The sequence below is a fragment of the Neolamprologus brichardi genome, chromosome 22, assembly GCF_056152115.1.
Source record: "Neolamprologus brichardi isolate AB-2024 chromosome 22, ASM5615211v1, whole genome shotgun sequence".
NCBI lineage: Eukaryota > Metazoa > Chordata > Actinopteri > Cichliformes > Cichlidae > Neolamprologus > Neolamprologus brichardi.
In genome coordinates, this window is record NC_142124.1 from 28,258,007 (window position 1) to 28,271,717 (window position 13,711).

Genomic DNA, 13,711 nt, shown 5'->3' on the forward strand with positions numbered 1-13,711 from the left:
CTAGATGAATAAAATTGAATTAAATTGAATTTGCTTTGCGTATGTGAATCTTAAATAGGATCTGTGAGACTCTCCTTTCTACCAGATTCCCACAATAGAGTTGTCTTTCACTTTAGTGACTATATTGTTGTAGGACAGCCATGTCTCCTAATGCACATTTATGGAGGCTGCAGGTCTGTCCGCAACTAAAATATTTAGGAATTTTCAGACAAATATCAAATGGATGCATATTTATTTCCCACAGGCTCCTCTTGACTGGGTCTTTGCCCCCACTGTGCCCACTTGAATTCCTGGAAACACTTTTCTCTGTACCATCTTCTTTCTTTAAATGAGACACACTTAGGGTTGTACATGTAAGCACAATTACTTTGCAAAGGCCAAGAGTTTGTGTTACCCTATTCGAAAATAATGTATGTTATTCCTATTTTTTTTTTTTTACCATTTAATAAGTTTAACAAATTTCTACTATGTTCAAGTAGAGGAAACCTCTATTAACAATGGAGTGTAAACATTTTTTCTTTCTTCACTTTGCTGCATTTTCTTTTGGTTCTTTATAAAAATTAAATCTGAGGGTTGCCAAAAAATTCTCTCCTGAAAAATACCCTACATGCTGCCTCTGAGGCCACAACCTTGATAAACCTTTTTTCTAATTAAACATCTTTATCTTTATTGTAGTTTGCCATGTATTTAGTTTTAATTTGAGCCTAGTAGTTTATCATGCAGTGTGTGAACATATGCACAGGCAGAGTGTGGAATTCCCATGGAGTGTAAATTAAGTTTCTTAGCTTCTTTATTTAGGAAAGAAGAGAGTCCCATTTTTTTGCATGTGTCTCTGTTTCCATTTGTGATGCGCTACAATCCACACAGCCTAAATGCAGCCACCTCACAGCACTGCACACACACCTCTATTTAAAAATCATGTGTTGTCACTAACAGCTCTGATGTGGGGAACGATGCAAAAAAAGAGGCTGACGGGGAGCATTAGTCACTGTAATGACTGCAAACTCTGTTCATGAGGTTTTAATTACTTTGCCTGATACAGGTGAGGAGGGAAACCGGGCATTCATTTTTATACATCATCAGTGGCATTTCATTACAAACATGTAACCTGCCAGATGGTGTTCAGCAGAACATTTCAGGGGATGCTTTAGAGCTGGGGTATCAAACTCATTTTACATTATGGGCCCCATACAGCCCACTTTGATCTCAAGTGGGCTGCACCAGCTAAAGTCCCGTTTCTATTAGTATAGAGAAGTTTATTTGTACATTTAATCCTTAAGATTAATATTTTCTTAATATAAGGAAAATACATGCAAAAGTATGTTTCTGTAATACATGATTTGGGCTTAAATTGTTAGAAGTGAATGTGTAAAATTACAGAAGGAGTTCTGGTAACTCCAGACTGTCCTGTAAGTATAAAACTGAAAGTTTATATTTTTTAACAAATTTTGTTTTAACGATTGTAAAAACTCTGTTTATCTATTATTTACTCACTTTGTTATAGTAGGACTGTTATGGTCATGAGAGAAGTCTTTATTAGTAAGAAGAGGTTTAAAAGTTATGAAAATAAAGTTAGAAATCCAAAATTTATGCCATCCTTCACATTCTCCAAAGCACTCCGGCTAGCTGGGTTGGAGTCTTTGTTGGGCCAATTCTGGCCCCAGGGCCTTATGTTTGACAACCCTTCTTTAGACACTTCAACGGTCTAAAATCCTGTAATTTTTCTTGTCTTACAGCACATATTTACCTGTGATGTCCAGGATAAAGGCAAACAAAGATAAGGTGAGTTATGACTTTAATACAGCATCAGTAGGCGTCGTTGTTTCAAGAGGAAAATGGGTAAATGACTTTTAAAGAGGGTTCACTGTTGGAGATTCACTTAAAAACAAACCGCTCACCTGGATAGTGTTTTAATAGAAACAGCTGCACTGAAGCCAACTGAGTTATTCTTATGCATCAGTGTGATATAAAAGGAAAAACAGAAGAGCAATTCTCCCTCAGTCAAGTGAGAATCTCAATGACGACGTGATCAGACTGCCAGTAAGAACATGCTTGAAGGCCAGATGAGTCATCCTTCACCAAGTTCTCAACAAGTAGATGAGTGCATGGGTGAACATGTAAGAGTAACGCATTAAGAAAATTTCCACGCATTAAAAAAAAATAGTTCCAAAACCAATAATTTATTTGGAACATACAACAGCACAGGAGAGCCTGTGGAGTGGTTATGAACCCTCCCGCTAATGGAGCAAGGCTTGCGACCTTGTCGAGAGCTGCACTCTGACAGTTTCCACTTCAAACATACCACATCAATTTGGCCGTCTATTAAAGCCGCAGAATTTTTCATGTTCACATGTTCAACCCTTACACCAGCTTCCCAGCATTCACCTCTAGGCTCCTGGGGAATTTTTTCTCATCTCTCCCAAATTTGTATCTGTATCATATTTGCAGGGACTGATGAGCTCTGAGACTTGATGCCAAACTCATAACTGTATTCAGCTGTTGTAATGAATAAGTCATTCCAGATGTGAGATGTCTGCCTGAAATATAATAAATGAAGGCTACAGCAGCGGCCCTTATTTCCCTTCACGCCGGTGATCAGTCATCAGTCAGTCTGTAGCGTGTTGAGGTTTGCGTTGTAATTTCAGTCCCTCTTGCAATGCAAGTGTTACTTTCAGCTCTTGTTTGTTTACCTCCTTGTTCAAAGGAGGGTGATTTTGTCATTTTTTAACTCCTTTATACATATTTTTTTACCATTTGTGAGACAACATGTTGAATTTCTTGGCATTAGCAACAGTAATGCCAAGTGTATCACATTTGATACATGTGTTTTTGAGGCCTCTGCGTCATCAGTGTGATTGTTTTTAACCATAACTTTAATTCCCTTATATGTTTTTGTTGAGTTAAGATAAACTAACTGTGAGCAGTAAATTGCACAGAAATTCCAGATGTAGCAAAAATTATACAAACTAAAACTTATAAATGCAAATTTATTTGAATTTTTTGGCAGTTGTTTCATGGTTCAGGCTTTAAAGGTTTTAGAAAATGATCAGGAGGATTAGAATGCATAAATATTTTCTAATAAAAGTACTAACATTGAAATGTTTGTGCCATATTTTAGTATAACTTGAACTGTGTATAAAGTAAAGGTGCAATCGGTTATGTTTTTTGTTCACTTCACAAAATTAGACTGCCGTTGTGAGAACCCCAGCAGGGTTAGAGTCGCTGCAAATCAATACAAAGTTTTGAGTGAGTACTTGAATTTTTATGAAATGCACTAAATTATTTCTATCCTGATGTGAATGTGTCACAGACCCTGGGTTTTTGGCATTTACTGTTTGATTTCCTAGTCTTTGGGTTTTATTTTCTATTTAACAATATTTTCCTTGTAGCCTCAGTTTTATATTTATGTTTTCTTACCTTTAGTTTTCTGATCTAGTCTTCTTTGATCATAGTTATGTTGTATAGATCACTTCCTTAGGTTTCAGGTTTTCTGCCTCCCTGGTGTTTCCCTGTAATTTGTTGTCAAATCTCCATCCCTGTGCCAGGTGTTTCTTATTATACCTCCTGTTTTGTTTTGGTAGTCTTTTGCTTCTTGTGCCTTATATTTCCGTCCTTCTGTGCCTTATTCCATCTGTCCAGCCAACTGCTGCCTTTTCACCTGATTAGGCCTTTGTGTTTTTAATAGCTTCAGTTGCCCTTTGTGTTTGTCGCAATGTCTGTTTATCTCACTGTTGTTTGTTTTTATGTGTTTGACTGTCATGTATTCTGTTTCTCTGAATTTTTGGACAGTTTTCCACCATTAAAGGTGAGCCTTTAGTTAAACCGGCCTGCCTGTAGAGTTTCTGCCTGCTTGTAAAGCTTTTGGGTCCTAAGTCCTTCAAACTATAACAGAATGGCTCCAATGATGACAGTGCACTCATCCACTGGTCAGAAAGGGTCATGGAGTGGTTTATTGTGTATGAAAATTATGTGAATCACATGCGGTGGTCTTCACTGCAATCATAGCAGAAGTTCAGTGCTTTGAGGTAATTGCACACTTCCCGATTGCATATTCTTTTTAAATAATCGTCACATTTAAAAGATTCATCCCATCAAACAAATTACAATATTATTCAACTATAGCTAGTCAAAAAATAGAAAGCAGTTTTTCACCCTCAGCTGTGAAAGACTGATGGGTTATTGCCATTACATGCAATAACTCACGAGCGAGGTGAGGTAGGATTTTGAAATTGAAACCATAGGTCCATCTTCTTAAAATTTAGGACGAGTTTGAAGTGACATAAACTTAAAGGATAAGGTCAGAGGTCAAGTCTTGTGAATGCGATAACTCAACATTGAAGCGATGTAGGATTTTGAAATTGAAACCATAGGTGCATCTGTTGGAAGCTGATGGGTAGCACTTGCAGCCGCCAGTATTTTTTAATGATGATTTTATTTCTTAAGGGGAAAAAATACCCAAACCTACCTGGAAGATGTAATTTCACAAGGTAAATGTCACAAGTCAAAATCCAGGCTTCATTACTTCCAGATATGTTAAATCAAGAAATAATTTAAGTCTGATAAAGTAAACTAGGCTAAAAGATCTAAAAACAAACTATGACATGATATAAAGAAGCAGCTGAGAAACAAAGTCATGGAAAGAGTTAAAAGGTCATTTCTCATGGCTTAGGACTCCAGTGAACACAAATGAGAAAACCTGGTGAAACACTGGCGAACCTTAACAGGAGTGGCCAGCCTACAAAAATCACTCCAACATTACATTAATGACTAATCCAGGAGTCCACAAAAGAACCCAGAAAAAACATCTAAACAACTGAGATTTCCAAGGCGAGAATCACTTCTAAGAAAAAAAACAACACAAAGGCTCATCTCACATTTCCAAAAAAAACATCTTAATGATCTTTTGGAGAAATATTCTGTGGACTGACAAGACAAAAGTTGACCTTTTTGGAAAGTTTGAGTTCTCTTACATCTGGATTGAAAATAATAGCATTTCATAAAAAGGAGATCATATCAACAGTCAAACATGGTGTTGATCGTGTGATGGTCTGAGGCTGTTTGCTGCTTCAAGACCTGGACAGCTTTCCAAATTGATGGATTCATGAATTCTGCTCTCCAGAAAAATCCTGACAGAGATTGTCCACCCTTCAGTTTGAGCTCTGAAGCTCATGGGTTTGATTATGCATCAAGACAATGATCTGAAGAACACCAGCAAGTCATCTGCATGGCTCAAAAAAACAAAACAAAATGAAGATTTAGGAGTGGCCTAGTCAAAGTCCAGACTTAAATCTGATTCAGGTGATTAATTTAGACCTTATACAGGCCGTTCATGCACGAAAACTCTTTAGTATGACTGAATAAAGACTAATCTAAAAGGAAGCGTGCGACAAAAAACTGTGAAAAGACTCCTCGCAAACACTTCATTGTGGTTCTTGCTGCCAAGGGTGCCACAAGCATTTTTTAGTTTTAGGGGTCAAGTACTTTCACACCAGGCCATTAATAAATGAAAATCATCATTTAAAAAATGCTGTTTGGTTTTACTCTGTTATCTTTATCTAATACTAAAATTGTTTAATGATCTGAAATATTTGGTAAATGGACTGGTTCTTATATAGCGCTTTTCTACTCATCTAAGCACTCAAAGCGCTTTACACAACTTGTGCATTCACCCATTCGCACAAGCACATCTTTCTGTAAGTGCTTTATAGCTAACATTCACACACATTCATACTCCGATGGATGCATCGGAGAGCAATTTGGGGTTAGTATCTTGCCCAAGGATATTTGGCACGCAGACTAGGGGAAGCCAGGAATCGAACCACCAACCTTCCAATCAGTAGATGACCTGCTCTACCACCTGAGCTACAGCCATATTTAAAGTTGCAAATATGCACAGCACTGTATTAGAGGATCAGTGGCAATAAAAAAATATTTTAATGCAGTCAAGACAATTTCTAACAACTACAGCCACACGAGTGTAGTGTGGACCATGTGTAGCATCACGCTAACAGGTCATGCCAGTTCTTTAAAAATATCTTTATAAAATCAAATAGAAGACACAAGTCCTGTTTTCAACTTGAAGTCAACGCTCTTTAATCACACAGATGATAGCAGGGTGTTTTTCAGTGGCTACTGACGTCAATTGATTCCATAATATTCAAGAGAAAAACATTTTGTGTGTTGTCAAAGGAGCTTGCAAAGAAAAGCGTCTGGACTTCTTTAAGTTACTTGAAGACGTTTCACCTCTCATCCGAGAGGCTTCTTCAGTTCTAAGGTCAAATGGTGGAGAGTCCCAGATATAAACCTGGTGGGAGTGTCCCCCCACAGAGGGACAAAAGGACCCCCTGATGATCCTCTAATCGCCTGAGCCAAGGTGTGGAACTGGGTGTGGGTCCCAATCAGCCAGAGTTTCGGGTGAGTTCATTGTGAAACCTGGCCCCACCTTATCATGCGAATTCCTGAGGTCAGATGGCCCAGGGTGTGAATGGGCGTTAAGGCGTCTGGGAAGGGATCTCAAAACTGGATTATAGATGGCAGAGAGTTGGTGTCGTAAACCACCGCCTCTGTTCAAAGATGGTCGCTCACAGTGGACATAGATGGCTTCTTTCACTCCTGTTAGAAAGCCCACTGTTTACACGTTATTTGCTTGGTTGAAGTGTTGTGGTTGGTCGATAGATAGTGTTTGCGCTGTGGAATTTGATATGTCCTACGTCATTGAACTCACCATGTCTATGCTGACGCTCCTTGAATGCACCACTCTGTGCCGTGTGCTGCTAGTCTGCCTTTGTAGCTGCTGATAGCCAGCATTTTTCCTTGTGTCTTCTCACCAGTATCTCGTGGGTTTTGGTTTATTGCTGTGTGTGAATGCCAGAAGGTGGGTTCTGTTTACATGATGTTGTGTATGTCAGCTGCTATTGTGTGCATTTGTTCCCTCGTGGCTATGCTAATGTAATCCTATGCTAATACGCTAATATGCTAATACGCTAATATGCTATGTAAGCTACTAAGCTAGTTAATGCTAATTATAAATCTTGTGTAATTGTTGAAGTTGTTATAGATGTGAGTGTTGAATACAGTTCCTTGTGCTATCTCTGTGCTAGAATAATGTCTAGACATGTTGAATATTTTATGTGTGCTGTACTGATAGTTGCTTTATGTATCATTACTACAGACCACAGCTGAATAAATCTCCTAAACTTGGAAGCTGCCTCCGTGTTCTTTAACCGGAACACACCCACCATACCTTGCCGCTCTAAATCAAATCAGCTAAACTCCCGGAGACAACATTCTCTCCATTTTATGGTCCTTCGAGCCGGATTAGAGTACTGATTAAGGTATGGAACAGACAGATGTCCAGGCTGACTCAGCACCCCCACGTGTTTCACAGAGAGAGCGACGGCCACCTGCTTACCTGACCGATTATGAGGTTTCAACACTCCCTCTTGAGGGACAAACCCAAACCACGCAACCGGCTACTGCTTCCCAGTGTTCACATAGTGGTAAAACACGCTCATCCCAGAAGAGCTCCAGCTCCAGGTCCACAAGGGCATCACGCTCGTCGATAAGCAGATTCCCTTCCCACGCATTTTCAGACCTGGAAACAGCCCAGCTCGAAGAGCGAGTAAAGCAGATGGAACTTGAGGAATTCCAACAGCACCTGGAAGAGGATCAACAAGTCGAATATGAATGTCAACGACTTCAAGCTCAAGCCAGAGAGGCCCAGCAGCTACAAGAAGAAGCCATTAGAACCCAAGAATCGCTGAACAGACAGCTGGAGAGGCGACGACAGCTAAAGAAGAGGGTAAACGAGTTGGAGATAGCCAAGATGGTTACTTCTCTCCTTAAAGAGAAAGCACAAGAACCCAGTGGTTCCAGAGTCTCACCATGCCCATCGGAGAATAGTAATTCGAGCTCCCATGCAGCTCTACCTTCAGTCGGTCCCGTGGGTCAGCCTCCTCTACCGCTAGTCGCTCCACCCTCAACACTTACCGTGACCCAGCCTCCAGCGCCCGTGGTAGCTCCACCTCCAGTAACCATGGCCTCGCATCCACTGCATTCTCAATGCATGCCCCAAGTGCTGCACCCAACTGTTCCAGCTGGACCTCGGTCTACTACCCTTGCACCTGATACCTCTTACCAGGCATCTACTCCATTCTCAGTTCAGCCATCGCAGTATGCTCGTGCAGCCTGCACCAACCCTGCCAAAGCAGAGTCATCTTGCACTCCCACCCAGACGAAGTCCGAGCTACATCAACTACCGACAGCTAATGCGTACCCTTTCCTCGCCACAGGTTATGGCATTCCCAAACCTATGATTCCCTCCTTTGAGAGTGGCCGTGAAAGTGACTTTGCCTTATTGAAAATGGCCCTTGACAACCTGTTGAACAGTCATCCACACCTGAATGAGCAGTATAAATATCAAGTGCTGCTTGGGCACCTACGGCTACCTAGTGCAATCCAGCTAGCTAAGGCATACATGCATGACCCAACGCCGTACACCATGGCCATGCACGCCCTGCAGGACAAGTATGGGCAACCCCGTCAGCTCGTCCAAAGTGAATTGGGCACAATTCTGAATGCTCCAGCTATCAAATTCGGCGACGCAGAAGCCTTTGATGCATTTGCCTTGTCTATCCAATCTCTAGTAGGAATGCTTAGGACACTGGAGGGCCAGAACGGCTTTGAGCTAAGATGTGGGTCTCATGTCGACCGACTACTGAGTAAGATGCCACCCAGTTATCGCGATGGGTTTGTAGAGCATTGCCTGAACCAAGGCATTCTTCGGACAGGTACTGACCAAACCTATACCCTGCCTGATCTGAGTTCCTGGCTGCAGATGAAATCCCAAGCGAAGCGCATCGCAGGTAGAGCTGCTTCACTCTATAGTCCTGAAGCTTATAAGCTGACAAAGAAAGACCAGCGTCTTCCCCATACACCAAAGGAGAAATCTACAGCCTTCTTCCTGACTTCCCGGGAAAACCCCAGCGCAGAAGGGAGTTCTTTCCGACCAAAGTCCTCATCCAGACCAAAACCATACTGTCCGCGCTGCGAGAATAAGGAACATTTCCTGAACGCTTGTGTAGACTTTAAAAAACTGACCACCGATCAGATGGTGAGGTGGTTAACTGATGAACAGCGGTGCTGGAAATGTGGAAGAACTCACCAGCCAGAGGTTTGCACCCTCAAACGACCTTGTAATACCTGCAGAGAGCAACACCTGACTGTACTGCATGATGCTGTCCAGCAGATCCAGAAGAGTGTGCTCATGATGACTGCTCCGACTACAACAGTGTACTTGGATAGGCCAAACCGTTCCCCCAAGGTGATGCTGAAGGTTGTAAAGGTCTTGCTGTACAACAGGGACCAAACATTGGAGACTCATGCAATACTTGATGATGGCTCAGAACGAAGCATCATTTTACCACAAGCTGTTCGACGCTTAAACCTCAGCTCAGAGCCTGAGACACTTACCCTGCGGACTGTCCACCAAGAGGTAGTGCAGCTTCGTGGCGCCTCAGTCTCCTTCCATGTGTCTTCCCCCTACAAACCTGGGGAGAAGTATCATATACAAAAGGCATTCACCGCCGAGGCCCTTGGTCTCTCAGAACATTCCTATCCGGTGAGGATTCTCCAACGCCGCTATGAACACCTGCGTGACTTACCTCTGCCTTTGATAGACCATGTTCAACCTCTGCTGCTTATCGGCTCTGACATGCCTCATCTCCTGGCACCTACAGCACCAGTTCATCTGGGCCCGACAGGGGGACCCATCGCTGTCCATACGAAGCTTGGTTGGTCGCTCCAAGGTCCTATCAGTATCGACCAGACTCCTGCAACTGAGCAGCAGTGCCTGTTCACAACAACCGTTGTGCCAACCAGTGAGCTTTTCAGGAATGTTGAGCGTCTCTGGCAGATTGATACGCTGCCTTATGTGAGCGAGAAGCAGGTAACCCGATCGAAGCAAGATCAGCAAGCTCTGAACCTACTCCAGACATCCACCATCAGGGTCACTGTTGATGGGACACAGAGGTATGCCACACCACTGCTTCGTCGCGCCAACTCCGCCACACTTCAAGCTCCTATGGAAGCAGTCTTACCAAGTCTGCGCAGTACAGAGAGGAGACTTGTCAAAGACCCACAACGCGCTGAAGTGTATCGTCAGGAGATTCAGAAGCTAGAGAAGTTGGGCTATGTAGCTGTGGTGCCACATGAGATAGCTAGAACCACTGCAGAATCCTGGTTCATACCTCACCACATGGTGCGACACAATAACAAGGACAGGATCGTCTTTAACTGTTCTTTCCAGTACGAAGGGAAGTCCCTCAACTCTATTCTCCTCCCTGGACCTGCCCTAGGTCCATCTTTGCTAGGAGTTCTTCTTCGGTTTCGACAGTATCCAGTTGCTGTGAGTGGCGACATCAAAGGTATGTTCCACCAGATACGCCTGTTGCCAGAAGACAAACCAGTGCTGCGCTTCCTCTGGCGGGACATGAAGAGGAATGAAGAGCCGAAGATCTATGAATGGCAAGTGCTACCATTTGGCACTACATGCAGTCCTTGCTGTGCCATCTATGCATTGCAGCAGCACGTCCGGGACACTTATAGTTCCAATCATGACCTCGTCAATTGTGTAGAGCAGTCATTCTACGTGGATAACTGCCTCCGCAGCACCCACTCCCAAGAGGAAGCTAAGGCCCTAGTCGACAGTCTGCGCCAGCTGCTTCACACCGGGGGCTTTGAGATACGTCAATGGGCCAGCAACATTCCTGCTGTCATTGAGCATCTTCCATCCAATGTCAGATCTGAGAGTAGTGACCTATGGCTCTCTCAATCTAGCACGGACCTGTGGGAGCCAACTCTGGGATTGACATTGGATTGCCTTTGTGACTCCTTCAAATACAGACATCGACTGGGGGAGAGAACTGAACCCACACTGAGAAACGTCTACAAAACACTTGCGTGTCAGTATGATCCGCTAGGTTATATAGTGCCGTTCACCACGCGGGCCAAGATTCTGGTACAGGATCTTTGGAAGGAGCAGCTTGGCTGGGACGACCCGATCCAGCCACCTAGCCTTCGTGACAGATGGCTTGCCTGGGAAAGGGAGATTCCTGATCTTATCCAAATGGAAATCCCCAGATGTTATGCACCAGCGTCTGCTGATTCGTCTGCTTCGAGCAGAGACCTTCACATCTTTTGCGACGCTTCCGAGAGAGCATATGGGTCTGTCGCTTACCTGCGGACAGAAACTGCTCAGAGGGAAGTCTATGTTGCCTTTGTAATGGCTAGATCCAGAGTGGCTCCAAAGAAACAGTTGTCCATGCCACGGTTGGAGCTAAGTGCCGCTCTCATTGGTGCACAACTAGCTGGTCTCCTTCAAGCTGAGCTCACGCTGCCCATTCGGAAGGTTATTCTCTGGTCGGACTCTACTACCGTTCTCCACTGGATCAAGTCAGAATCTTGCAGCTATAAAGTTTTTGTGGGCACGCGGGTGGCAGAGATCCAGAGTCTTACAGATGGGAGCACCTGGAGATATGTGGATAGCGCGAATAACCCTGCTGATGACATTACCAAGACCTTGAAGGAGCTGTCACGACCACACCGGTGGCACCAAGGCCCTGAGTTTTTACGTCGATCCGAGGATCATTGGCCGACCAGCCCACCAGCATATCCAGAGCCAGAGGATGGTGAGCTGAAGAAATCATATTTCTGTGGACAGGTTAGGGTTGACTCCTGCCCTCAACTTCCTGAAATCAGCATGTTCTCCACCTGGAAGGATCTCATGAAGACAACAGTGCGGTCCCTACATGGGGCGGCTGACCCAAACTCAAGTTCGCACAGTGAAGCAGATGATTACATCAAAGCTGAGAAACTCCTCCTGATGAAGGCCCAGTCAGAGTCATTCCCAGAGGAGGCTAAGGCACTCAGGTCTGGCAGACCATTGCCAACCAACAGCCGTTTGAACTCCTTATCACCCGAATATGATAAGGATACGGAATTCATCAGAGTTGGTGGAAGGTTACGGAGAGTTGAGCAGCTGGAGCTAGACGCCATCCACCCGATCATAGTAGACCCAAAACATCCTATGACTAAGCTCATCATCCAGGATTTTGATGAGACCCTCCTTCATCCTGGACCAGAAAGAGTGTTGGCTGAACTACGTCGCCGGTTCTGGATCCTTCGGGGGAGGGAAGCAGTCAGACAGTATCAGAGGGACTGCAGGCAATGTCAGGCTTGGCGTGCCAATCCATCCATCCCAAAGATGGCAGATCTGCCACCAGCTCGTCTGCGTCTGTATAAACCACCCTTTTACTCGACTGGAGTCGATTGTTTTGGACCCTTTACTGTGAAAATTGGACGTCGAACCGAGAAGCGTTGGGGCATAGTCTTCAAGTGCATGACGACCCGTTGTGTGCATCTAGACCTCCTCGAGAGTCTTGACACTGACTCCTTTCTGATGTCGTTAAGGCGCTTTATTGCCAGAAGAGGCAAACCCTTTGAGCTCCTGTGTGACAACGGGACAAATTTTGTCGGTGGAGCCCGAGAGCTCAATGAGGCCTTTGAGACCATGGCGCCTCAGTTGAAGGAGCGTTTGGCAGAGCAGCAGATTGCTTTCCATTTCAATCCCCCCAGTGCTCCTCACTTCGGTGGCGCCTGGGAGAGAGAGGTCAGGTCCGTGAAAACTGCTCTTAAGGTTGTACTCAAGGAGCAGACGGTCCCTGAAACTGTGCTTCGTACAGTCCTTGTGGAAGTGGAAGGCATCGTGAATGCTAAACCTCTCGGCTACGTCTCATCAGACATAGCAGATCCAGACCCCATCACACCTAACATCCTGCTGATGGGACGCTATGATGCATCACTCCCTCAAGTGGTTTACGATCCCAGTAACCTTATCGGGAGTCGCAGATGGAGACATAGTCAAGTTCTTGTCGACCATTTCTGGTCCCGATTCATCCGTCACTACCTGCCTAACTTGCAAGAGAGACAGAAGTGGCAGAAGGATGCAGAGTGCCTCAAACTGGACCAAGTGGTGCTCATAGTTGATCCTCAGCTCCCAAGAGCTTTATGGCCTGTTGGTAAGGTAACAACTACTTACCCTGGAGCTGATGGACGTATCCGGACTGCTGCTGTTAAGGTCAAAGATCGAACGTATATTCGACCAGTAGCCCGCTTGGTCTCACTCCCTATGCTTGAAGATGATAAGGATCCACGTACCTGAGTGACCTTTCTACCTTGGATTCGACTGTCTGTGCAGACAGTCGGGGGCGGCTGTGTTAGAAAGCCCACTGTTTACACGTTATTTGCTTGGTTGAAGTGTTGTGGTTGGTCGATAGATAGTGTTTGCGCTGTGGAATTTGATATGTCCTACGTCATTGAACTCACCATGTCTATGCTGACGCTCCTTGAATGCACCACTCTGTGCCGTGTGCTGCTAGTCTGCCTTTGTAGCTGCTGATAGCCAGCATTTTTCCTTGTGTCTTCTCACCAGTATCTCGTGGGTTTTGGTTTATTGCTGTGTGTGAATGCCAGAAGGTGGGTTCTGTTTACATGATGTTGTGTATGTCAGCTGCTATTGTGTGCATTTGTTCCCTCGTGGCTATGCTAATGTAATCCTATGCTAATACGCTAATATGCTAATACGCTAATATGCTATGTAAGCTACTAAGCTAGTTAATGCTAATTATAAATCTTGTGTAATTGTTGAAGTTGT

General features: G+C 44.2%; 1 protein-coding gene across 3 annotated transcripts in view; it reads left to right on the forward strand.

Annotated features, from left to right (window-relative positions):
• The window catches only part of LOC102795426 (CMP-N-acetylneuraminate-beta-galactosamide-alpha-2,3-sialyltransferase 1-like), a 105,802-nt gene that overhangs the window by 84,217 nt on the left and 7,874 nt on the right, over positions 1-13,711 (forward strand). For all 3 annotated transcript variants that reach the window (XM_006806052.3, XM_006806053.3, XM_035914434.2), the window contains one exon: positions 1,737-1,782. In XM_006806052.3, the coding sequence (XP_006806115.1) occupies positions 1,737-1,782 (46 nt within the window). The remainder of the gene's footprint in view (positions 1-1,736; positions 1,783-13,711) is intronic.